This window comes from Rhinichthys klamathensis, unplaced genomic scaffold, assembly GCF_029890125.1.
Source record: "Rhinichthys klamathensis goyatoka isolate OS25496 unplaced genomic scaffold, OSU_Roscu_1.1 h1tg000036l_1, whole genome shotgun sequence".
Taxonomy (NCBI): domain Eukaryota; kingdom Metazoa; phylum Chordata; class Actinopteri; order Cypriniformes; family Leuciscidae; genus Rhinichthys; species Rhinichthys klamathensis.
In genome coordinates this window covers 8,671,459-8,699,443 of record NW_026606584.1, presented here as the reverse complement: position 1 = coordinate 8,699,443, position 27,985 = coordinate 8,671,459, and the positions used below count along the sequence as shown (strand labels likewise).

Below are 27,985 nucleotides of genomic sequence, written 5' to 3'. Positions count from 1 at the left end.
AGAACTAGAACTATTTTTGGTTAAAAAAAAAGAGAAGAAACATTGTGACGAAGAGCATGCCAAACATTTCTTTTTTTGAATGACATTGCCAACATTCTTCAAAATGTCTTCTTTTTGTAATCAACAGAATACATAAATATATAAAGGTTTGGAATGACATGAGAGTGAGTAAATAATGACAGAATTATTATAAGTGAATTATCCCTTTAACTCATAACTGCTGCTATAAAATATACAGCCACAACACATTAGAAATGTGTGTGTGTGTGTGTGTGTGTGTGTGTGTGTGTGTGTGTGTGTGTGTGTGTGTGTGTGTGTGTGTGTGTGTGTGTGTGTGTGTGTGTGTGTGTGTGTCCTAACATTTTTGACTTTATGCAACAAAAATATCCAAATTAATTTCAATGTAGAATTTAAAAACATGTTCTCCACAGTGCCAGCCTGAGGTTAACACTGACACATCTCTTAGTTGTTTCTTTGCTTATAAACGCATTGTAAAGTGACTGATGGACATTGAATGCTCCCTTCCGTAGTTAAAAGTTGCAGTTATCAGATGATACATAATCATTTTTCGGATTTTAATCATGTTACTAACTCAAAATTCTCAATTTACAGGTAAAAAGAAACATGAACAAGGGGCTTTATCTGGGAAGCTAAAGTTTGCTTATTTTATTTATGAGCATCTGAGGTGACACGGGCAATTATTTACATGTGTTATTTGCTCTGGTTAATATGGAGATTAAATTAGGTGCTGCCTCCTTTAACCCTGACATTGACAGCTGTCATGTTTTAAAGTTGATCCCTAGCTCGCTTCACATTCATATGGGATTAAGGATTGAAAATGGCAAACTGTTTGAATGTGCATACAAATGGATATCTGCGATAAGCTATGGATAAATGAGCTGGGAAAATGGTAATGAAAACCTCTGAATGAATGATCAACACCTGCTGGGGTGTGAATTGCTTTTTTTCTTATTGGTGGTTATATTGCTTCAGCTCTTTGCCAGATGCACCAGAATCACTTTCATTTGCCACATGTAAAAGAATGTTCAAATAAATTATATATTTATATATATATATATATATATATATATATATATATACAAAGAGCTATTTCAACTAAAAGCTCAATTAAAACAGTGTTTTAAGTGTTTTACAAAATGACATCCTAAATACTGTAACATGGTGTGAGTTCAAAAGTTTAGAAGCATAAAAACAGATCTATTTCACATGTTGTGTATGCAAAAAGCATGCAAACTCTACATGAAGAATAACCAAATGTGATATATGTGATCCGAGAGAACACGCGTACACCTCACGCTCTTCCTTCCTGCATACTGTAATTGACCAAGATGAATGGCTTTAATTGTTAGGTACAGATACCGTCATCATTCTATACATTGTACATCAGTTGGAGCAGCTTTGTCTCAATTAATAGTGCAGGAAAACTTTTTTATTTTTAATTGTTTGTATTCAGTAGAGTTGGTTCTTAGGTGTCTGAATCTTACAGGGAAATTATATTATCTATTATGATTGTGCTTCTGTTTCACCAATGAAAAGAGTATAATTATAAACATCAAACTCTGGTTGATGTTTCCTCACTGAAATTTTTATCAGGAATGAGGAAAATCTGACAGAGCTCCATCTGGTGTAAACAGGAAATTAAAAAAAAACATATCTCTAAACTGGAACATAATTAATTTCATCTACATTCTACAGTAAATTAATTATGTAGAGAGTCAGTAGAGAGGTCTCTTAAAAGTTATTGTACTGTGACCATAATTGTCTACTCTAGAGCCTGTAAACTTATCTATAGGACTGTAATGATAATTGTATATGGTTCATTAAAAAAACATGAAAAACATTCCTTTTCCATTTTATTTCAAGTAACGTTTTTATGGTTTTAATTTTAGTTTTAGGTAACTATAATAACTGCTCCTGAAAACTGTTGTCATTAAAGTAGAGAGGAGAAAAATCGAGGAAGCATACAATCAATGTCTCATTGCTTACTACATGTTTACAGATCTACAGATTGAGTTCTTTATGTCACAGATATTGTCACACATATTGTGTTCTTTATGTTTAGTGTGATCTGCCCACACATAGATTAAGGGATAGTTCACCCAAAAGAAAGCCCGATACAATTGAAGTCAATGGTCACCAAAGCCGTTTGGTTACCAACGTTCGCATCTTCTTTTGTGTTCTGCAGAAGAATTTCTTGGTTGCAAGATTACAATTTACCACACGATGGCGCAAAACACATGGGAATATCCAGATAGAAGTATTAAGTCCATACCCATGACGTAAAATATAATTCATTCAAGGCTGAACGTTTTTATGTCGTTAAAAAAAAGAGAGAAAACGTTTTTGTTTTTTGTTGTCGTTGTTGTATAAATATCAAATATGTTGTAACAATAATAGTTTTTATGATATATTAATACATTCTGAAACAATACAAATATATATTAAGGCTATATGATGGTCTTTTGGTTTGCATGTTGGTCGCACAACACATGACATTGATTTTGTGGATATTGATTTTATATAACAAAATATTATGCCACACTATTTAATAAGATTTTATTTTCAAGAATTTCATTCTTCATTCATGATCATAATAATGCGAAGAATAATACAACGAAAGCGAAGATGATTTTTACTTGTAGAAGGCAAAACTAAACCAGATAGGCTGTCTCACATTGCAATTGTTATATTACAATTTGCCACTAGATGGCGATATGGTAATAGCCAAATGGAAGTATTTTATTTAGACCTAAATGGGAATGTTGTACCAGAAGGACTGCTATTCCCAACACTGTAATTAATACAGTATTCAATAGTGTGTGTGTGTGTGTGTGTGTGTGTGTGTGTGTGTGTGTGTGTGTGTGTGTGTGTGTGTGTGTGTGTGTGTGTGTGTGTGTGTGTGTGTGTGTGTGTGTGTGTGTGTGTGTGTGTGTGTGTGTGTGTGTGTGTGTGTGTGTGTGTGTGTGTGTGTGTGTGTGTGTGTGTGTGTGTGTGTGTGTGTGTGCGTGTGTGTGTCAAACAACTACTGGGAATGACCAATATTATTTCATTTTTTAATGATACTAAATTCCATGGTTCTTCAATGTCCCTTTACTATCAGCTCTGTGTTGAATATTAACCCTATTGTACTGTCTCTTTCAGGTTTGACACTAGTGAGAGAATCCCTCCTTCACATATGACACATCAATTGCTTGCCTTCTAGTCATGACTCATGACTCATGACACAAAGCCAACCTGCTCCCATTGCAACAGATACAAAATAAATAATCAATTGCTATTATTACCCCTATTGCCCCAGAGACAGGTTTTACTGGTTTTCCCTTGTGATTGCACAGAGCATTATGCTTTTATGGTAATGTTCTCATCCCCATACAGCTGTTAAAAGCACCTTATAACAAATTTATTAGAACAGCAGTTTTAAGGCAATGCTATGCTTTTAAGGTAATGATTCTTCATGTGGTACAACATGCGGTCTTTTTCTTAATTGTGCCATAGAAATCCATAGTACTGTCATTCTAAATGAGGAACTGGGATGCTATTGCCATTTCATGCTTTAGTCCGATGTCTAAACCCCTTTACTGAGCTTATTGGTGTAACCTATTATAAAAGCAACAGCAGATTATCATATGTGATAGAGAAACACATGGTCTAACACAGGAAGCCCAATTGTTACCACAGGAAGTTTCAAGCTCTTAGCTCTTTGGAAGCTCAAGTCAGAAAGCCAATGGTGGTTACAGAGGTTTCAAACAGGAGATGACTCCTCATGGTATGAACCGAATTCAAACCAAAGATGAGGAAAAGAAGGCTGAACAGATTTATGAACAATGTACAGAGCTATTTTAATGATCTATATAAACTTAAAACATTAAATATTGTCGGGTTCATTAATAAAGAGGAGAGGGAAATCTGAGGAAATGTGAGAAGAGAAATACGCGAGTCCTTAAAATGGGTGTATTATTCTTTGCTCTTATTTCACTAATGCAGCTGTCAAACCAAATGATTACATACCATATTTGTGCCTCGGATTGGTTAAAAACTGTTGTTTTGCCTTTTATAAAATACATTTAAGAAATAGGATGATAAATAGGCTACCAATTCACATATAAATGTGATACTTTTCATTTAAGCGTTATTATAATTATATAGGCTACTTTTATATTATATTAAATTATTCTAATAATATAATAAAATGTAATATAATATGTTTTAATTATATTATTAAGCACTACAAATATGTTGTGCTTGACTTAAATCCCTGTATAAATATCATAAATAAACAATAGCCTATTTGTTAACTAAAACATATTTCTACATTTCTGACAGGTTAAAGCCTACAGAATACACATAGCCCCACCTAGTATCAGCCTTGTGTAAAAATGTAATTCCACAAATTTGGAATGTTGCCCCAGTAATAGGCCTGTGTGTTTTTGTAATTATTAAACATTAAAGCTCTGATGTAATCTGAAACGACGCTCTAGTAAATATATAAGAATTATTTAAACTCTATATTTGGCAGTGTGCATGGACACTCATGGGAAAATGCTTGCGAGTTTCTGATCACATGACTGGAAGTGTAGGATTTGACTCCAGCTGGGAGAGCAGGGGAGAGGAGCGTGTTCAACAAAACACGCATTCAAAACACTCGCATGTCCACGTCCCTATTCGTGGATCTGTCACGGGGAACTATTGCATCGATTTCTTGTAACTTTTAAAGCTTTTACCCGATTGCTTTTTTCATATATCAAACAAGGATATTTCGGCAGCGTCATGGGAATTGGGAAGTTTACCGGCTGCGCTATGGAATAGCTCAAGTCGTGGATCCGATGTGTTTTCTTCAGTATCAGGCAGAAATACGAGCTAACTTGGAGAGAAGTGGAGAGGTTTAACTTCATACAGACATTCCTCCTTTTTGCTTCCTTTGAGTTTGATTCAAAGTTATTAAGAGGCAAGATGGCGGCCGATTCCGTGCAGGTGAGAGAATTATTTTATCTTGTTTTATTTACTAACCGCGCGCTTTAACTTCAACACACTTTGATCTCGGCATCCATGTTTTCATCTGTTTACTACTTTAACATTTCAACACTTATCTTAAGGATTAGATAGTGACTTTTAACTGTGTCTGAAAGGGTTAAATGTGGCCTAGAAATATTGACACAGAGACCAACTGTTGCTTTAATCCCAGGCCATAGGCTAACTAGTTAAACTATCCGTTTGATTGTAAACAGTGTATTGTATAATGATAGTGTATACATAACTTCAGTATCATTCAGAACAGCAGTTGCTTACTGTTTTGTAGCCTACTTATTTGTGCTGGTTCGCATAGCTTTAAATGATGCTAACTTAACTTAGTTAACGTTACTTTCTTTTTTCAACTGCATACAGTGACGTTATTTGCTATATTGACTGTTTGAAAAGTAAAGGCGTTTTCTTTGTGCATACTGTCTAAAATTGACTAATAATCTCCTTTTTGTTCCTTCAAAACCCATAAGAGCTGTTTTCAGGAAGGCAATATTCAATTATTAAAAACATTTGGCTTAACAATTGAATTTGTGCACACAAAATAAATCACTGTGGAGCAGAACCTCTCTTTCGTTTCGTGTCTGTGTCGTGAGGGAAAAATCTGGAGTAAAATCTATTATTAGTAACATATCCTGGTCTGGATGATTCTACCCTGGCAACTCCCTGAAACACTTCTGAATTTACTGTGAGGCAATGTCACTGTTTGTTTGCCTGCTTTTTATGAAACGCGTTTCTAAAAACGATGGAAGTTACTTCAAGAAAATGTCAAATAATAAAACTGACGTCAAGAGCAGACCTGAACATTATGAAATGTTTGATTTTGTTGGGAATGAGGAAAAAGTATAAACTGGCTTTTTCCGAATGGAAGGTCAGATGTAAATGAATACAAAAAAAAACGTTTTAATCCAGCAGTTGATGATCTGCACATGGTCATCTAACCAAAGTTTGTGTCTGATATGGATCTGTTTAACTTATTTCTTGTTGTAAGGCACGTTTCATCAACTATAATGCCATGTTGTGCTGCTTTGCTTTTTGACTAATAGCTAGCCTAAACCCTTTACATTTATTAATTTACATTGTACAGCAACTGTCATTGAAATGAGACCTATGTTTCAAACCTCAAGATAGAATAAAGTGCAAAAATGAATAACAGTCAGTTAGTATGGAAAGTGTAAATCAGGCACTTGCTAATATGATATTTTTTAAACTCCAGCCATCTTGTTGATTTGAGAGGGAATAGTTTGATCGCTGTGTTTGGGTTGTCTCCTCCCCATCTAATTGCAGTGAGGCACAACTGAACCTCAGCAAGTTAACTGATACTCTTCGTTTGAATGTTCAGAGGTACTCCGGCGGGTTGGTTTTGGCTGGAGTGTGGGACAGGTATCCTCTTTGGCATGGCCCTTATCTGGAGACAAATCACCAGTTACTGAAGGAGAGAGAGGCATTAGCTCAGAAATACCACAGTCTTTGGCTGGTAAGTTATTTGTAGAGCTGAGGGAAGAGGATGGAAGGATAAGCTATTTATTTATAAGATATTTTATATATAAATATATATACATTTAGCCTATTTAAAATGTATTTAGATAGTATTGATTAGTTAGCCTACCAGCCAACAAAAAAACAAGCTGCAATGACACAACAATGGTATTCAAATAATTATTATTATTTTATTTTTTTAAGCGGTTGGGCCATGCACGAAATGTCAGATGAATGTGTTTATGAATGTGTTTGGCCATGATGTCTCATTGTTTTGTAGTACCTTTGGTTTTGGTTTCAATCCGTTGTGCTCTGGCTGCATGCAGTCACGTAATAGACTGCAATGTACTGCCCAATATTCGATTGTAATCAATTGCAAACATGTGTGTGTGTGTGTGTGTGTATATATATATATATATATATCTGTAGGTAACAGTTTGCAGAATGCAAATGCTATAGGAAGTTACAGTAAAGAAGTACATGAAATGGACTTCTGTGTTGATAAAGGTCAGAGCAGTCAAGTTACAGGGTTTATGTTTGTTTTGTTTCATCTGACTATATAACAATTTAGCAGTAAACTTAAAGGGCATATTGCAGGTTAGAGGACCCAACGAGTCAATGTATAGAAAAATAATGTAGGAACTAGATTTTCTTTAAAATATTCTTATAAATACGCTACATAAGCTTCTGGAGTCGTTTTTGTGAGAAAATTTTACTTCCGCGTCTGAAAATGGGTGTGGTGGGCGTGACGTAACGGGCGGGAGAGCGGTCGATTCAAACAACAGGAAAACAATGGATCGCAATGACATTTCGGACGCTGAGGAAATACTTACTTACAATTATGGACTACAGCCATGCAATTATGAGCCTGCTATGCTGCCAAGAGAGTAGGGACAGGCCAGGATTAATGTCAGACAGAACGGTCAGAGACACATTGAGTTGTGGTGTGAGGAGAACCAGTGGAGAACAGGACGGGTGTCTTGGTGAGAGACATACTTATAGATACACGTTCGCTAACGATATACACTGTGTTCACAATATTGTACAGATTATTACCATCGTATATCAGGCCAGCAGACATTAGTATGTTTAGGGTAGATGTATACTATTAAATGTATAAAAACTATACTTGAGTATATTTCTATTGTAAGTTACTAAAAACATACTCAAGTACATTTTTAAAACATATTTTTCATCTGGGTTATAACATAAACAGAAAATTAAAGATTTGAATATTTAATCAACCTAGTAATTTTGTTTTTCAATTACAAGTTGCCTCTATTTAGGGCATGACTCCCTATATCACACTATTTGATGCCATTGGTACAGTATTAGACGATCAATATTTTTGCTTCGGCATCCCATGTTAAACTCCATCATATCGCCGGGATGATAATCCTCCGATCTGAAGTGAAAGCTACACACGACCGCGTTTCTCGAAGCCGATGCGGAAGAGAAATCCCGTCTCTTCACCTGCACAAACCGCACCAGGCACGAAAGATATACAGCAGCACCGTTTTTCTTGTGTGGGAAACCTGTGGACTCGATGTCCTGACAGGCCGGAGTTTTTGCAACCTCCACAAACACAATAATTTACCATGACGATGATAGATTGAAATACAAAAACTACCGAAAACACACTGACTCACGGCCGCTCTCACTGAATGCCAGCCTACTCTGCACTGAGCCGAGGCTGAGGCTCCCTAGCGTGACGTAAAATGACGCGATGTTGAAAAAAAAGCCGTTTTTACGAGCAGTCCAAGAAACGCTCACTTTATCTACTAAATTAGTGCCCTTATGTCGTTTTAAAACATTTTAAATCCTGCATTACCTTTTCATATGGTATTTTCATACAAGGTTATATATTAATTTAGATTTTTTTTTTTACCTACAATATGCTCTTTAACTTTACCTGACAGAATTTGAGGACTGGATGTGTATTTGTATCATATAGTTTTCAGTTGTTGATATTGCATCTCAACATTGATACCAATTAATTTCTTACAGATTGCTTTTTTAAAAAAAATCTAAATTTGGTGTGTGTAAAACTTGTATCTTAATTGCATCAATAATATTCAAAAGCTGTAAATATCAGTTTTTTTTTAATCCATGACTAAAATCTAAAAATCTGTTAAAATAACAGATCCACTGGGTGACTATTTTTTATAAGTCAAGTGCTGTGAGAAAAAAAATCATGGCTTATGGGTCAACTTGGTGCCAAATTTGTTCCCTAATATGAGTAGGACTCTCATGTGAATAAGGTAAAGTAAATAAGGATCAAGGTTGAACTGTTTGAATATTTAATATTTATGAATTATTGATTATTAATTAAATTGTTTAAAATTATTACATTTAATATTTAATGTGCTTAAAATTGGAAATTTAACCACTAGTTGCTAGGCAAACATGCATCCCATCCATCAATTAGCCTTGCCTCAGACTGTTTAAGAACCGTGTAGAATGAGCACATCATTTTTTTGCCATTTAATGAAGAGTCTGTCTGTCCTTTAACCCTCATTTTTACTTGGCAAGTCATCTGACATAACACCATATTCACTTTTAGTCTAATCTAGTTTTATAAAGCAAGACGTATCCTGAGTGATCCGTGCCAGAGCACAAGGTCTATTGGCATGTGGCTGCTGTGAGTGAGAGTTAACTGCTGTGGTAAAGGTAATGGAGCAGATACAGTAGTGGGTTAGAGGATATTCTTTTCACTGCTGTTGGTCCTGGGGGCCATGGTAAAACCATAATAGGATGAGCTCTGAGATAAAACTGAAAGGATGATTCTCAAACCCTCATTGGCTCTGAGCTCATTCATGACTCTCCCTTCAGTGGGTGGGTGGAGTCTCAAAGAACTGGCCAGTCACTGATGATGTCAGGGAGTTCCAGCATAGTTCTGTGTGGAGGTCATCACATGTTGGAAATCTTCTTCCAGTTTTTAACTTGGTTTTTGAATTTCTGTACAGTTTTCATAATCGCAAAGTAAATCTGAACACATGGACACTAAAACTTTGTGATATTGTAAAATAATAGTATATGAAACGCATATTTATATATTTTTTAAATATCTTTTATATTATAAATATATTTTTAATTGCCATTTTATTATTCTGTCTTATTATTTGTTCATTATTTATACTTCATAATTTGTAGTTATATACATGCACTAATATAACAATAATAGTAATAGATAGCAATATTAACCTGACCGCAATGCAAAATAATTATTAGATCAGAGATTTTTGATTCACTTAATCAGTGAACCAAACTCTAAAGCAATTTTTATTTTGTATGTTTTTTAAAAGAAGACTCTTGCTCACCAAGGGTGCAAAATTTTAGATGCATTAAAATCATTGTAATTTTCTCATAGAGAGGAACTCAGAATGTCAAAGAGAGATAATGAATCTTTTGTATAAGTTTCAGCCTTTCTCTCTCTGTTAACATCACTATTGTCCAGTATGTGTCTCATTGAAACAACTCTGACCGCACTGAGGAGCAGCCGTTTCAGAGATTCTGCTTATTTAGATAGGCCTATTTCCTGTACATGCATACTGAATATGAAGTGTCAGTTTAAAAGGTTAATAATTTACCCGGTTATGATAAAACAAATAACGTACACTAAACACAAGTGCAATGCAGTAGCAGGTGAGCTACTGAGCAAGTTTACTATATCGGAAGAAAATCCATACATTTGGAGCTGGTTATTTGATATTTAAACGTATTTGTTTACTAATCATGCACAATGAAGTGTTTTTGACTTTTAAGGTCATAACTGCAAGAAAGAAAAAGCACAGAAAAAGTCTTTGTTAAAGGGATACTCCACCAGTTTTTCTTATTAAACTATGTTATTCCCTTAACTAAGACGAGTTGATACATACCTCTCTCGTCTCAGTGCGTGCACTATATCCCTCTGTATTGCCGCAAAACTATGTTAGCACTTAGCTTAGCCCATGCATTAAATATGGGCCAAGCAGAGAAGCGACCAAACACTTCCACGTTTTCCCTATGTAAACACAGTTACTCGAGTAGTGTAACTTGACCTGGGCTGGTGACACAAAATAAACCGTTGCGCTTTTCTAAGCGTTTAAAATTGATGACTATATTGTATGGCGGAATACCATAACAAGTGCTTTTGAGCACTTCGACTTGGCGCAATAATATCCTCACTCATGAAAAGATAACCGGCTCCCGCTTCCTCTCCCCCTCCCTCCAATAGCATCCAGCTGCTGACATTTCCGTCAATACTACCAACGTGAGTTTTACTACCTGTGCTATTAGCAAACTGCAGGTCATTTGCAATGGCCGACTTTGTAGATGATTATGACTTCTTTTAGAAGACCCAGAGCCATATCTGTTTGAACCCGAGTACACGGAGGAGGAATTAGCTCTTGTGGACCGTGAGAGGCAAGAAAGATATGATCCAGAACAGACCGGAGCTGGCGAAAGACCACGGGCTTTCTGTAAGTGATCTGAATATTGTTGGTGTAGCCTCATCCTTTAGGCATGTTCCTGTGCAGGTATAGTCCTTCTTTGTGAAATGTTCGGAGCAAACACGCCACTTCTTCAGAGTCATCAATGGTGTTTTGGGATTCTTGTTCAAAGCAGCTAACCAAGCTCTCCGCTGTATGTGGTGTGTTGGAATTCGGTGAAAAATGACAGCACTATGTACGTTCTCCTTATTTTCACAACCCTTTACGATGCACGCTTTAACCATTATTGTACACAAACTAGCTTCCAACAACCTGTTACTTCGTCAACTCCGCTCGAACTACTACTACCGGCGCATGTCACGTTGTATTGACGGAAATGTCAGAGGGAGGGGGAGAGGAAGCGGGAGCCGGTAAGAGGACTTTTCACGAGTGAAGATATTATTGCGCCAAGTCGAAGTGCTCAAAAGCAATTGTTATGGTATTCCGCCATACAATATAGTCATCAATTTTAAACGCTTAGAAAAGCGCAACGGTTTATTTTGTGTCACCAGCCCAGGTCAAGTTACACTACTCGAGTAACTGTGTTTACATAGGGAAAACGTGGAAGTGTTTGGTCGCTTCTCTGCTTGGCCCATATTTAATGCATGGGCTAAGCTAAGTGCTAACATAGTTTTGCGGCAATACAGAGCGATATAGTGCACGCACTGAGACGAGAGAGGTATGTATCAACTCGTCTTAGTTAAGGGAATAACATAGTTTAATAAGAAAAACTGGTGGAGTATCCCTTTAATAGATCATCTGCCTCTTTGCAATAGAGTAAATGTTGGTGTTTTTTAACTGCCACTACTGGTCATTTCAGCTGGAAACTGCAGTGTTTTATTTATTTATTTTTTAGGTTTGCAAAAATGTAGGTAAAAGGCACGTTTTTCCAAGGAACCTGGGTTGGAACTCTCCCTTTAACCATTGTCAGTCAGTGACATAAAAGTTCTCACACATTCTCACTTGTCTGAAATCTTGTACAGGTAAATGGTCTGAAGGCCTTTCTGCCTCAGTGTGTCACAGGCCATATGTCTGTATGGGAGTTTGTTATGCAATGTGGCCACTGTGTTCCCTGTGAGTGGATTTGTTTCTCAGCCAGGTTCTTCTCACAGGGTGCGGCATTTGTTACTGGAGAAAAATCCAACTGAGAGACATGGCCAATGTCCTTTTATTCTTTATTTCTTCCATTCTTTTTTCATTTACATTTGTATATACGGTACGTTATATAATGGATATGGGCTGAAAGTGCACACTCTCAGGTTTAATTTGCGGGTATTTACATACAAATTGGAAGAAGGGTTTAGGAATTACAGCTACCCCCCCTTTTTTTCAAGGGACCAAAAGCAATTGGACAATTGAATCAAAAGCTGTGGGCTATTCCTTCGTTATTTCTTCATCAATTAAGCAGGTAAAAGGTCTGGAGTTGATTCTAATTTTGAATCTATTTCTGTGAACCTTCATCATGCGTTCAAAGGAGCTCTCCATGCAAGTCAAACAGGCCATCATTAGGCTTCAAAAACAAAACAAATCCATCCGAGAGATAGCAGGAACCTTAGGAGTGGCCAAATCAACAGTTTGGTACGCTCTGAGAAAAAACGAATGCACTGGTGAGCTCAGCAACATAAAAAGACCAGGGGCCTCATTTATAAACGTTGCGTACGCACAAAAGAAGGCGTACGCCGCTCTCTACGCAATAATTGGTATTTATAAAAAGCAAACTTGACGGTAAAATGTGCGGTCCTTCACGCAAGCTCTGACCCAGGCGTACGCACAAAAACGGGTGAAATGAGAAATGGCGACACCGTCGGCAGATGGAAGAAACACGTGAAAGTGTGTGAAACTGTAGACCGTTGTGTAAAATAAATGGCAATACTTCCTCTCCTAAATAACACGAAGACGTCACAAAGCAAGTATTACAATTAACAGCCTACACGAACACCCGTTTGATCGATCTGCAACAGAAATGCAAATTAACACATATTTGCAAAAAGAAAAGTGAAATATGTTCTGCAATAATATTGGCATGTTATACAATTCATCCTCATAAATAAGATGGTAAACAGAACGAAATAATGTACAAAACTGATATTCTCGCCAATGTGTCCGTCTGGCGGAGCAGATATAGCTAGATAGTCAGTCAGATAGATAGATAATTAGGGAGAGATAGATAGATAAATAGATAGATGTATTATTTGTCCACTGGGGAAAGTTGTTTTCATAGTAAAAATGTCTTTATCAGCTACGGAATCATGGTATTCATGCAGGTATTTCATGCATATGCCTTTAGTTTGTTTTATTTTTGATAAAATAACGTATGACGTATGTCTCAACCATTCAGAAAGCTGCAAGAAATTACATTTGCGCTGAACTATTTCCCATTTCCAAGTAGATTATAACCGACATCTGTAGCTTGTCATTTCTTTTTTATTTCGGCCACAGTCCGAGGTTGTGAGGCTACAGCATTTACGGCGTCTGCAACCTTTTGCCACTCAAGTGCCTTTTTGGCATTAGTAGGCTAATGCCCACACTGTGCCCTCCAAACAAAATTTTTTCTCCTCTTTTCCACCTCGCCAACGATAACTTCTACTTCACATTGAATGAAGTTACGTTTTTTTGATTTCCTCTCTATGTTTGCCACGATTTCGCAATCGTTGAATATTAACTTGTGGGCGTTTCACGGACTATTTATGGGCAACTATGGGCGTGACATGAAGCCGCAAAAGCTGCGTTACATTTAGAATTGATTGTGATTTATTAAGGGAAAAATGCGTAGGATGTGCGTGCACACGGTTTTATAAATCCGAATATTTCTATGCGTACGCACGTCCTATGTTTCATCCGTACGCCACTTCTGACGCAAATCCTACGCAAAGTTTTATAAATGAGGCCCCTGGGGTCTCATTTATAGCACTGTGCGTATAGGATCCTTACTAAAAGTGTACGTTCGCCCGAAAGACAATGTCGTACGCAAAAAAATATTCAGACTTATAAAACCGTGCGTACGCCAGAACCTGTGCAGAATTCACTTTATAAATCCTCCCAGTCAGCGTAAGATTGTGCGCACATGCGTTTCCTCCCCGAAATAACCATATATGGAGATTACAACGCCTAGTTTTACTATGCATATCCTCATCTGCATATCATTTGCATATGATTATCCACGTGATAACATGTTTAACGGTACCAGACATTAGGAAAATATGAAATACGGATGTGCCGTCACATTTCATTAAAAAAAAATCATTTAGTAGCCTATCCTTGCCTTGTTTTTGAGTAAATAAATCAAATAGTGTAAAATACATTTCAGAGAAAGTTTTTCTCAGTCTTTACCACTGCCCAAATAGTATTTTAATTGATTTATATTTTTAATGGAAACAGATAGACCTTGTTGTGCATTATTTGCACGAAACTATTTTCTCAGACAATCTGCTATTATCATGATAATTATCAATGTTGTTTAAACATTAAAACACAGCATGCAAGAGGAAAAGTGTTCAAAAGCATCGCATCCACAACAAATACTATTTATATTTATTGAATATAAAAATGTTGTAACTTTTTAACTGTGTTTAACACCATTAATGAGAATGGCATATTTAATCTAAATGTTTATATCAGAAGTAAAACAAAGTTTTAATCATTATTTTATTTATTTAAACTGCTATTGTGAACATGCACTGTATTTATGATTAGGACTTATACTGAAGATTTACGGTTTTACTTCATCTGCCATTAGAAAGGCTATATATGCGTCAGTTTCACTAAACGGCCCAAAGCGCTCGCTGGCGCGGACATTTAAGAAGGCATGGATATTTGCTTCAAGTGATAGGCTTGGTGAGTGAAATTATATTTGTATTATCTTTCTGTAGGCTATATGTATAATTTTCTTTAGATTCTCTGTCTAAAACTGACCAAAAAGACATTTAACTCCAGCTCACCATTGGTGTCGCCAAACTACATCTCCAAAACGTTCGTACGCATGGGTCAGAGTTTGTGTGCAGGTGTGCAAATTTTCCCGTCAGGTTTGTTTTTATAAATCACAATTTATGCGTCGGAAGTGGCGTACGCCTCTTTCAGGGCCTGTTTTGTGCGTACGCAACGGTCCCTGGACGTCCACTGAAGACAAGAGTGGTAGATGATCGCAGGATCCTCTCCATGGTAAATAAAAACCCATTCACAACATCCAGCCAAGTGAAGGAGACTCTCCAGGAGGTAGACGTGTCATTGTCAAAGTCTACAATCAAGAGAAGACTTCACGAGAGCAAATACAGAGGGTTCACCACAAGGTGCAAACCATTCATAAGCATCAAGAATAGAAAGGCCAGATTAGACTTTGGCAAAAAAACATCTAAAAAGCCTGACCAGTTCTGGAAAAGCATTCTTTGGATGGATGAAACTAAGATCGACCTGTACCAAAATGACGGGAAGAAAAAAGTATGAAGAAGGCTTGGAACAGCTCATGATCCAAAGCATACTACGTCATCTGTAAAACATGGTGGGGGCAGTGTGATGGCATGGGCATGCATGGCTTCCAGTGGCACTGGATCATTGGTGTTTATTGATGATGTGACAGAAGACAGAAGCAGCCGGATTCTGAAGTGTATAGGAATATACTGTCTGCCCAGATTAAGCCGAATGCAGCAAAGTTGATTGGACGGCGACGCGTTTCACGGTACAGATGGAAAATGATCCAAAACATACTGCAAAAGCAACCCAGGAGTTTAAGGAAAAGAAGTGGAAATATTTTGCAATGGCCGAGTCAATCACCTGATCTCAACCCGATCGAGCATGCATGTCACTTGTTGAAGGCAAAACTAAAGGCATAAAGACCCACGAACAAACAACAACTGAAGACAGCTGCAGTTGAGGCCTGGCAAAACATCACAAAGCAGGAAATCCAGTTTTTGGTAATGTCCATGGGTTCCAGAATTCAGGCAGTCGTTGCCTGCAAAGGATTATCAACAAAATATAAAAAATTAGCCTAACATTTTATTTATGATTATATTAATTTTTCCAATTACATTTGAGCCCCTGGAAATGGGGGGACTGTGTATAAAAATGTGCAGTTCCTAAAATGTTCATTTGCTATGTTTGTTCAACCCCTTGAAACAATCAAGATGAATTTGAAGTGCAGACTTTCAGCTTTAATTCATTTTAATTTTATTCTGGTGGCATACAGAGCCAGAAGTATGAAAATTGTGCCTGTGTCCAAATATGTATGTACCTATACCTAACTATATCATAAATCTGAGAAAGTGAGCATGTTTCAGCCACACTTTTGGCCCTTATTACAACAAGTTTGCTTTTAATTCACCTGCCTTTGAATCATCTTCCACTGCCTCTTCATGATGACTAAGGCTGGAACGACACCTCAACATAATCGATTGTAAACTTTGTGTTCATCCCCTGTCAAGTTTAACACAAAACAAAACTCTAGAGCAGATGCTAATGGCTAATATGGCAGCGCCGCTTAATACGGTAGCGTTCATACAGCGTTTTGTTTTTTTACGAGTGTGACAACCCCATTCTATAACCGAATTGACACCTGCACATTTGCAGGGCTCACAACCGCATTCTCGACAAACCCGTGCTAGTTGTCTGCCATGTCATATAATGTGAGAGCCACAGTGAACTGTATAATCATTAGGGATGCACCGATATGAAAATTTTGGTCGATATTGATAATTTTTTTTATTGTTGATAACCGATATTGGATGATTTTTTGAGAGCAAAAATAAGTCTCAACATTAAAAGCCATGTCCCAAGCACACAATTATAATGTTCTCATTATTGTTTTATGTAGCCTATATGACAGACTTGCACTGCACATGTTGCACTTAACTGTATTTTTACTGAGATTCCAATAATATTTTAAGTAATTCAAAACCATGTCAAACAGTGCACATCTGAAGAGTCTCAGCTGAAGGAAATATAACTAATATATCGGACAAATGTTCTTATCAGCCAGTTGGTAACATTAAAACGAACCTATATCGGCCGATACCGATATGGTGGCCAATATATCGTGCATCCCTAATAATCATAATCATGGAGAAATTATTTGCGTTCATGCGTAGATGCGTGTGATGCGCGCGGCTTAAACGTACTCTCTGCACTTGGTTATTACGCATTTAAAGTCCTTGTTGGTTGTTTAAAATATCTGTCAATTGTGATAACTTCCCGATGTTGTGGGCATCACCATTTTTGATACTGTTGCTGAATGCAGTTGTGAGCCCTGAAAATGTGCAGGCTCTCAAGCGGCGCTGCCATACTAGCCATTAGCATCTGCTATAGTTTGTTTTGTGCAAAACATGATGATTAATTGTGCAGCCCTAGTGTGAGCTGTGCTACACTACTGATAATACACAATCAACCTTTTCCCTTGCAAAATGCAAAACAAGATTTAATTGAGTATTTTGTATGGTTCTGATTGGTTGAAGTTGAGGAGGGAGATTAAGGCAGCTGAAACCGCAGCGTGCCCGTTAGTCTTTGACCCTCGTTATTTTAAGACCACCATGACCTCCGTCCGAGTTGCCGTCATTTAGCAATAGCTTAACATAAGGCTTATCTGACATCAGCCTTACCTTGAATGGAACTCTTCGCTGCCAAAACTAGCTTAAACGCTGGATTGGTTTCACTTTCCACATTTACAGGCTGTCCTTGTTAGAGCTCCGTGCTGCTTTATAGTTTTACATTTGGAGTGGGAATGTATATTTCAAGAGAGTTCTGAGTCTCTTAAGATTGCTTGAGGTTTTTTTTCCTATTAAGAGGGAACAATGTTGGGGTCTGTGTGCACAGCTGGAATCGTCCATTTCTTGGTAAGAACCAGTTCTGTATTGTTTGGTCATTATTAAACTATGCACACGTTTTATTTACCTTTTTTTTGTTATGATTAATGTGTAACAAGTTGATTGAGTTTTGATTGAGGGAGTTACACGGAATCGTTGGTGGGTTGCCTAATTCTGTCAAATTCCACTTAAAAGCCTAAAATAAAAAGATTAAGCATGTATAATAACTATTAGGGCTGAATGATTAATTGCATTTGCTGCGATTACACTCTGGTCACGTGACGCGAGAGTAAAGGTCCTCTCAAACAGTGTTGCGTCGCATTCCGATCGTTGTTAAAGCAGCATACACCGGTATTGCGGTATATTAAAAATTCATATCTTAACAAAAATAAACACCTGTATATGGTATGAACCACTATACCGCCCAGCACAATGAGCAATGTTAATTATGTCTTCGATTAATCAAAAAAAAATACACACACACACAAACACATATTATATATGTGTATATATGTATATGTGTGTGTCTATATATATTTTTTGATTAATCAGACATTTTGATCATTATCAAAATTAGTTGCAGCACTAGAAGAATCATGATGGAATGAGGAATCCATTTTTTTCTTCTACCCAGTACTGATACTGACATTATTTCTTCCAGATATGGTCTATAGCTTTGCGATTTATAGACTGTTACACTGAAGAGCTTGTGGTGACCTTTCAGACGTTTATACTTTTATACCCTTTTTTTTTCAGAAAGCCTCTAGTTTAAAACACACCACTTGTTTTTCGCTCTGTGTGGCCACATCTAGTTGATTTGAAGCAGTTGGGCTCCTCGGTCAGTGATCTGTGTGCGCTGACCCCACCCTGCTGATAACACACGCTCTTAATGCCAAACCCCATGTTTGCTGTGTCTCTATAAATCTTTCTCAGGAGGGGTCTTCTTATTCACCACGCAGGCATGTTTGTGTGAACTTTGAGAATACAGGGCAGGCCATGCTGTAGTGAGAAGGCTGTGAACCGAGGTGCCAAACTTATTCTCAGTTGAACTTCTTTTGATATATGCTTTGACCTTGCAAAAGCAGTTTGATGTCTAGTTGTATTGGATGGATGCGGACAAACCGCCCTGAAGACTGTAAATGGCTTATAAAGCATTGTAAATTAGGGCTATCACAGTACCAAGATTTCAGTAGTCGCCGGTACCAAAAACAGTAAAATTGTGTTTCTCTGTACTGTAAGTATTTCCAGTTTCTGATTCAAACGCGCATTTTAAATACGGTTGTCAATCCAGAAACTTTGTAGTGTACTTATCTGCATGAAACACTAAACTTATATTCAGATTGTGAATAGGTGATAAACAAAAAGCAAGACAAGACCCCTCCATTTATAATCACTAAGTATGTCAATCTCTAAAGTGCAAGCTCAGTAATCTTGCAAAAACCTATTATATAATCAAAAAAGTAGTCTTGGGGTGTATTCACACCTGCCTAGTTTGGTTCGATTGAATCGTACTCTAGTTCGTTTCCCCCCTTGGTGCGGACCTTTTGTGCAGGTGTGAATACAGCAATCGAACTCGGGTGTGGACCAAACAACCGAACCGAGACCCAGCTGAAGAGGTGGTCTCGGTACGGTTCCAAACGAACTCTGGTACGGTTCGTTTACGGTGTGAACATGAACCGACCCAATTGAAAGAAAGCACTGCGCCTTTGAGTTAACAGGCTTCCGTAGTCGGAGTTGCGTTATGGGAAAGTGATCTGTTGTAGCCTACTACATTACATCTGTTGTGCGTCTTTCTGCGCGTCGTGTGTGCATCATTGGAATGGAATGAATGAGTGTGTGCATCAGGACATTCATATACAGAGCGTTCTCTTTAGTCTAATCGCGCATAGATGCAAAAAAAAAAAAAGCATTTGCAGTTCATATAATGTAACGATAGTTACAATACAAGGATGATGCTGCGTTAATTTACGTTAAGCCTTTTTTGCACTTCCTGATTTCCCTATTTGAGAATCCTTGTCCAATGAATGGACAACCTTAGCACACGTGTGGTTTTGTTTACAAATTTTGGTTCACTTGCAAAAAGAGCAGTGTGAAAGCGAACCGTACCAAAAAAAAAAAAAATGTATTTGGTCCGGACCAAAGCTATCGGACTTTCCTGGTGTGAATACACCCTTAAAGAGCATATTGTAGGTAAAAAAAAAATCTTAATTAATATATAACCTTGTATGAAAATACCATATGAAAAGGTAATGCAGGATTTAAAATGTTTTAAAACGACATAAGGGCACTAATTTAGTAGATAAAGTGAGCGTTTCTTGGACTGCTCGTAAAAACGGCTTTTTTTTCAACATCGCGTCATTTTACGTCACGCTAGGGAGCCTCAGCCTCGGCTCAGTGCAGAGTAGGCTGGCATTCAGTGAGAGCGGCCGTGAGTCAGTGTGTTTTCGGTAGTTTTTGTATTTCAATCTATCATCGTCATGGTAAATTATTGTGTTTGTGGAGGTTGCAAAAACTCCGGCCTGTCAGGACATCGAGTCCACAGGTTTCCATAACAAGAAAAAGGACGGTGCTGTATATCTTTCGTGCCTGGTGCGGTTTGTGCAGGTGAAGCGACGGGATTTCTCTTCCGCATCGGCTTCGAGAAACGCGGTCGTGTGTAGCGTTCACTAAGATCGGAGGATTATCATCCCGGCGATATGATGGAGTTTAACATGGGATGCCGAAGCAAGAATATTGATCGTCGTATACTGTACCAATGGCATCAAATAGTGTGATATAGGTAGTCATGCCCTAAATAGAGGCAACTTGTAATTGAAAAACAAAATTACAAGGTTGATTAAATATTCAAATCTTTAATTTTCTGTTTATGTTATAACCCAGATGAAAAATATGTTTTAAAAATGTACTTGAGTATGTTTTTAGTTACTTACAATAGAAATATACTCAAGTATAGTTTTTATACATTTAATAGTATACATCTACCCTAAACATACTAATGTCTGCTGGCCTGATATACGATGGTAATAATCTGTACAATATTGTGAGCACAGTGTATATCGTTAGCGAACGTGTATCTATAAGCACGTCTCTCACCAAGACACCTGTCCTGTTCTCCACTGGTTCTCCTCACACCACAACTCAATGTGTCTCTGACCGTTCTGTCTAACATTAATCCTGGCCTGTCCCTACTCTCTTGGCAGCATAGCAGGCTCATAACTGTAGGGCTGTAGTCCGTCATACAAGTAAGTATTTCCTCAGCGTCCGAAATGTCATTGCGATCCATTGTTTTCCTGTTGTTTGAATCGACCGCTCTCCCGCCCGTTACGTCACGCCCACCACACCCATTTTCAGACGCGGAAGTAAAATGTTCTCACAAAAACGACTCCAGAAGCTTATGTAGCATATTTATAAGAATATTTTAAAGAAAATCTAGTTCCTACATTATTTTTCTATACATTGACTCGTTGGGTCCTCTAACCTGCAATATGCCCTTTAAAGGGGACCTATTAAGCAAAATTCACTGTTACATGGTGTTTGAATATAAATGTCGGCAGTGTGTGTACACAACCACACATGTTCTATGTGACGTCACATTGCTTAGGCCAGTGGTTTTCAAACTGTTTTTTTTTTGTCGCACCGCCCTTTAAACCTTTTCAAAAATCTGTCCCACAATAAAAAATCTAAAAATTAATAAATAAAATTTTTTTTAAGTTAAAAACGTGCAATGAAAAACACCTGCAATAGTTTCACTTTGTAATGTCATTATTTTTAATATAACAGTAAGAGAGAATAATAATACAGAATATTAGCCTAACTTTTAATTTAAATAAACAAAAACATTTCAATATTTCAGTGACGCTTTGGATGAACAATATATAAAAGCGCGAATATATATAACTACTTTTGACAGCGCCTCACATCACGAGCTCAGCTTCTTGTTCGTCTTCTCACCGGAACACACACAGCAGCGGAGTTGCTTGCGTGTTCACAATCACAGCTTGTGATTCAGGTCGCTGAAGAGGTGCTTTTCTGTAGCGAGCAACTTCGCAATGTTGGGCTTGTGTTCCAACAGTGACAAGTCAACAGTCTGAAGAAGAACGATTCGGTGTAATTGCAGTTCAATGCCACTTTATTAAGGCAGAGCGCTAACGCGTATTCACGCACTTGAACGCCGTTGCAACGGCTGTTTTTGTTTTTGTTTTTTGTTTTCTGCTGATCTCCCGCACCCCACACTTTGAGAACCACTGGCTTAGACCCTGCCCATAACTGCTGACGGACTCTGGATATTATATACTGCGTTAGGCAATGGTGGAAATTACAACTATAATTTAGGTCAAGTCAAATATATATATATATAGCGTTTTTCACAATACAGATTGTATCAAAGCTGCTTCACAGTATCAATCAAAACAACTTAACAGTGTTTGTTTATTACTGGAAAAAAGAGCTGATCAGTGGTATGATGGGTCATTTAATTTGAATATCCCCAACTGAGCAAGCCAAAGGCAACAGTGGCAAGGAACCGTAAAAACTCCATCAAGTGACCCGATGGTGTCCTAAAACTCCCATCAGATGACCCAAATGGAGAATTTTTTTTTTTTTTAAATAATAATTAAAATAATACCTCTTCTATCTCCATGCAGCATATATTTTCTAGTTCGGTAGGCATCCTTTCACTTTGTCACGAGCACCTGTACAACAATTAATAAGTGAACATGATGCAACATGTTTGTGTGTGTGTTTCGTTATAGCGTATAGCGAACATTGTAACTGTATTTGTGCGTGTGTGTTGCTCATCCATCGTCGCAAAACAGCTGAAAAAACTCAACTAAATAAATTAATCAAAAACCATCCAGAAACTTCCTGGTTTATTCTCAAAGTTGTTGCTTCTGCCGGAGTCTCTCCTTTATCAGTGTCCGACTTCTTTTCATAGGGCTGAACACCACTATTTCGTTGACGGTCATTGTTTTTCCTGATTTCTTATTGCCATAGTTATCCAAAGCAGAGATGTAAAGGTTCCGCCCTATTCTGGAAACTGGGTTGGGAGCAGCAGCTCATTTGCATTTAAAGAGACACACAAAACAGAAAGTTTTTTCTCCCAGCCATAAATGGGCATTTTCAACATGGTGCAATAAATTATAGGGTATTTTGAGCTGAAACTTAAGACACTCTCTGGGGACACCTGAGACTAATATTACATCTTGTAAAAATTGGCAAAATAGGTCCCCTTTAATTGTACAAGGAATCTATTATTTACATCGTGTTTACACTTTGGTTATAATGAAAGCATTCATGAGCATGCGGCTTGCTTGGAAAAAACAATACCTTGTGGGTTTTCAGATGCGTTAAGCAATTTCTGACTAACTTGCTGATTCGCACCTCTCTCTGACTTTACATGATTGTGACTGGCTCCAAAACTTACAAAACCTCTAGTAAATAAAGTTATTTTGTTTGTTAAAATATGAACATTACAATTTTAATTCTAAAAAACAACTGATTGCTTACCATTTTAAATGCTCATTTACTGAAGTCTGTGAAATTCAGTGGACACTTGCTGTCAGAAAGAATATGCTAAATGGAAATGTTTTATATATTTGTTTAATTATATAACCGTAAAATGTTAGTTATGCGCTGAGGAAAACTCATCTCAGAAGCATTAAACAGTAGGCTACACATCTCTTAAAGCCCAAAAGGGGACGCCATATTAAACACTTATGCTTTTGTTTGAAGCACTTCTAAATATAAAGCATTCCCATGTTTCAGATAACTTGGGTCGTGCTCCTTTCCTGCAGCAGCTCGCTCTGTGTCCTCCACTATTTTCTGTATGCATATTGTCCAAATGTGTTAATCACTACCTTAAAGCGACGTGACCAAGGCGTGCAGACGCAACAACTCGATTATTCAAATTCATTGTTGATTTATTTTGATTAATTGTTGCAACCCTAATATCGTTAGGCAATGCGTATAGCCTAGCATATTTAAACATTTTTGACAATAGTTAAATTGTGTTTGCTCCCTTGTATTTAAGGTGCAAGTTATTTTTGCCTTGATGTTTAACACATGACATTTTTAGAGTTATTAAATGTAAACAATTTGTACAAAAAAATATAAAATTCTTTTCAAAATCGAATAAAACCAACTCCAAACTCTTAACTCCAAACTAGAATTCTATAAAACTTGGTACATGTATTTTAAACTAGATTATTATTTTTTTTTATCTCAATCATGTACACCCGGGCTATTCAATTGGCCCCTGAGGGATTTTGTACCGGCCCTTTAGGCGTAATTTGCGGGTGGGACATGTCCCCACCACTTTTTGCTAAGGTCGATATTGTCCCCACCACTTTTGAAACATCTCACGGCACGAATGTACCAATACAAATAAATAAAAAATCTCCAGTTAACTAGCAGAGCATTCATTTCGTTCGTTTGTTAAATAAGAGGTGAAATGTGGTGTTTTTGAAATCAAGTGATCAAAGTGCACGTTGCCGCTGCGATCAGTGGTGCGGATAGAGTGTTCTGTTGTGGCTCGCTCACAGTCTTCACTCGGACGCGCGCTTCAATCCGTTGTGGAGACTCTCTATTCGTTCTGGTGAAATTACAAAACAAAATGCACACAAACGTGTCCCTTCCTGATATTCAACCACTGATAAACATAATCGGTTTTGATGAGAAAGAAAAAAAAACCCTATTCGAGTGCGGATTAGAACCCAGAACCTCTGACACGTTTGGCAAAAGTTCTGCCACTGGACCATTTAAATACACGCTTAAAACAGTCGGATCTAGGCTATGTATTTATTCACGTGAAAATTCTCGCCACTTTCAACATCTATTAGACCTCTTTAAACAACAAATTAAACCCAATGTACTATTTAAAATCGATTGCTGTACATATGTGCATGTGGTGGTCTGCATTTAAATGCATTTCTGCATGCACATCTGCATTTCTTTATTTGTTACCATAATTACTCATATTCTCCGGCCACTTATTTTGCCTCATTTTCATGAACTGGCCCCAATTCCAAATTAATTGAATAGCTCTGATGTACACTCTTGTTTGTCATTGACCCTTGTGCTTGTCTGAAGGTGTTTCATTGTTCTTGGGAGCTCTCTGGTCCTCCTCAAGCTGATTAGCTAGTGCTTTATTCCATTGCATAACAACCTGAACCGGATCATACACGCCACCGTGTATGTGAAAGTGAATTCCCATCATTCTGCACTCCAGCATAGAAGGATATTACTCAGAGAATGCAAACCACTTATTATTTTGAGAACTTGCCATTACGTTGCATCTTGAGAATGATGCTACATTCCAGGATGCATTCCATGTCTATGAACGCTTCAGATAATTGTAAACATTTCTGCTATCTCTTTCTCTCTCCTGCTCCTCAGGGTGACACTCGGGGTCAGATGGTTTCGGAACGTCTGGGTCTCGGCCATAATCTGGACCTCTCAGACACTATGGTCCAACAAAAGTTGGAGGAGATCAAGGATCAGATAAAACGAGAGATCCGCAAAGAGCTGAAGATCAAAGAAGGAGCCGAGAACCTGAGGAAGGTGACCACAGATAAGAAGAGTCTGGCTTATGTGGACAACATGCTTAAAAAGTCCAACAAGAAGGTGGAGGAACTGCATCAGGAGCTTCAGGAACTGAACGCACACATAGTGGTGAAGGACCCAGAGGAGGTCGTAGGTATGGCTGACTTCACTCCTTCATCTCCATCCATGTCTCTTTCGCTTTTGTATGCTGTATATTTGTTTTTAATCACTGACAAAAACTTACCAAACGTTTTTTTTGGGTCATATTACTAGGGCTGATTGATCTATCTTGATATTTTCAAGCCATTTAACAATATTAAAGCAACACCAAGGAACTTTTCCTCAGCGGTCGCCCTACAGGTTGGAAGCAGAATTGTTCATTACCGCTGTCATAAATAATTTAGCCTATTGCAGCCTACTGTCGCACGCGCACACTCGCTGTTTATCCAGCACCGGCTTTGGAATCAACAATGGCAGACATCCCAACCTGCAAGAAGTCATTTCAGGGAGGTATATCTTGGTGACTGGATTAATGACGGGGGAGGGGTGGCGGGTTGACTAGCTTTCGTGAGGCGCAATCGCAAGGTCTCTCGCTCTCTCCCTCTCTGCCGTGCTCGCGCTATGTATGTTATGCGCGCAGTATGTTATGTCTCGCATGCGCGCTCTAGATTCCGGCAGATTTTAACTAATTTGCGGGCATCAGGGAGACGCTATAGACTAGGGGTGGGCGATATGAGCAAAAATTCATATCACGATATTTTTCACTGTCCGGACGATATCGATATTATATCGCGATATGAGAAAAAAAATTGGAATCACATTTTAGTACACCTTAGTTAAATTACAGGCAAAATATGTATTTTAACAGTAGATAACTAGAAACAGGTGAGGCATTTCATTGGACATAGACCTGAAATGTTTTGGGGTTTTTTTTGTGCCATTTTTTTTTTTTCTCAAAAAGTGCAAACGTGCAACATGAGGTAGGCCTGAATGCACTTGTTATGTCTTTCCACTTTTTGCTCGTCTTGTCATAATGAGAACCGGCAGCGAATGAAGACTATTGATTTCTGAGTGAGAGCCGTCTTCGGGTGTGCTCTGTCTCCGGGAATATCTGTTGTTATAGTTTTGCTTTTTTAAATTAGTTTTTATTTTAATATCGTTTTCAATTTTGCTTTAAATTTCAGTTTAGTTTTAGCTAGTTTCATTAATGGTTTTGTTAGTTTTTATTTAGTTTTATTTTGCAAACACATTTCTATATAGTTTTTATTTCATTTAGTTTCAGTTTTAGTAATTATAGTTTAGCTTTAGCAGAGCGAGAAGAACACTTCCAGTGTAGACCAAAGCGAGACGTTTAATTTAAGTTTAATGTTTGCACAGATTACAGTTAACTCTTATGCAGACATCTTAATAATAAAAATAAAATAATGGTTTGAGATTGAACAAAGCACCAAATAAATAGAACTTAAAAGTATACAAGAAAAAAACAATGAAAATTTTCATACAAACTAATTCATTAGTGTAAGGAGACAGAATAAAGGCCTACAGTTTGTACAGTATAAAACCCATTACGTCTATGGAGAGTCCGGGAGAGTCCCCACAAAGATAGTGGACCAGTGTGTGTGTATGCGCGCGCTTATGTGTGTGTCGTGTGTATGCGCGCGCTTATGTGTGTGTCGTGTCCTGTTATTCATAGCCTAACGTTACATTGCGGGGAAATGTCTCCACGTGGATAATATTATTAGCAGTAAATGTTTTGTAAAAACAAAGATAATAATAGCAGCTTTCAACCTTCATGAAAACATGACATCTCAAACATACAGTAGCCTAGAACTTTAACGTTTGTTTGTGCTTGACGAACTTGTTTTGGTGTTGCACCCGCGTCTCGCAAATGAAACGGCATTCTAAAAATGCTGCGCTCAAGTTAAAAGTCAAACTTGCGTCTCATTACCTTGTTATTTCCCATTCCACCGCAAAAGATGCATCCTTTATGAACAGCCGCTTCGCACTAGCGATGTGTTCTACGTTACGGTCCTTCATTGAACGCGTCACAGGACAGCGGTTAATCGCCTCAGCAACTTCACGCGTATGAAGCGCCAATTCAGCCATTTCCTTAAACAGCGTATTCGATTCTGTATCGTCATTAGTGTTAACAGTTGTAAAGAGTTGGCTACCAAATTGAACAAAACAATATAACTGCAAAATTTGAATTTATGAATACGGTATCCTCGGTATCGCAAAATCCATATCATGGCACAACATAATACCGGTATTCACGTTCATACCGGTATAGCGCCCACCCCTACTATAGACTTGGGATGTCTGCAATGGCCATAGACAATTTGAGGAAGTGGTGGGGGAAGTGACGTATGCCGTAAAGCAGTCGAGTTTTGTAGTTCTTTTTGTGCTCGGGTTACTACCCGAAACCCGAAGTTACATAGTGCGAGTAAAAGCGATACAGACCACATCAGGCAATGGCAGACATGTCATTTAACCTATTGTAAGTCGATGTACCATCACAAGTGTCTTGGAAATATATTATGAAGGTTGAAAAGTTCCATAGTGTTGCTTTAAATGTAAATCCCCATGTTTTTTTTATTTGGTAAAAAAGGGGGGATTCCTTTTAGTCATTCAATCCAAGGAACCATAAGTCCCAAATAGATTAAAAATGTCTAA

At 37.7% G+C, this 27,985-nt stretch overlaps 1 protein-coding gene across 2 annotated transcripts in view; it reads left to right on the top strand.

Moving 5' to 3' along the window:
• The first annotated feature begins 4,576 nt into the window (after positions 1-4,576).
• pkn2b (protein kinase N2b) overlaps positions 4,577-27,985 on the top strand; it is a 66,320-nt gene continuing 42,911 nt past the window's right edge. For both annotated transcript variants that reach the window (XM_056246243.1, XM_056246242.1), the window contains exons 1-2: positions 4,577-4,992; positions 25,166-25,466. In XM_056246243.1, coding sequence (XP_056102218.1) covers positions 4,972-4,992; positions 25,166-25,466 — 322 coding nt within the window. In that variant the 5' untranslated portion in view covers positions 4,577-4,971. The remainder of the gene's footprint in view (positions 4,993-25,165; positions 25,467-27,985) is intronic.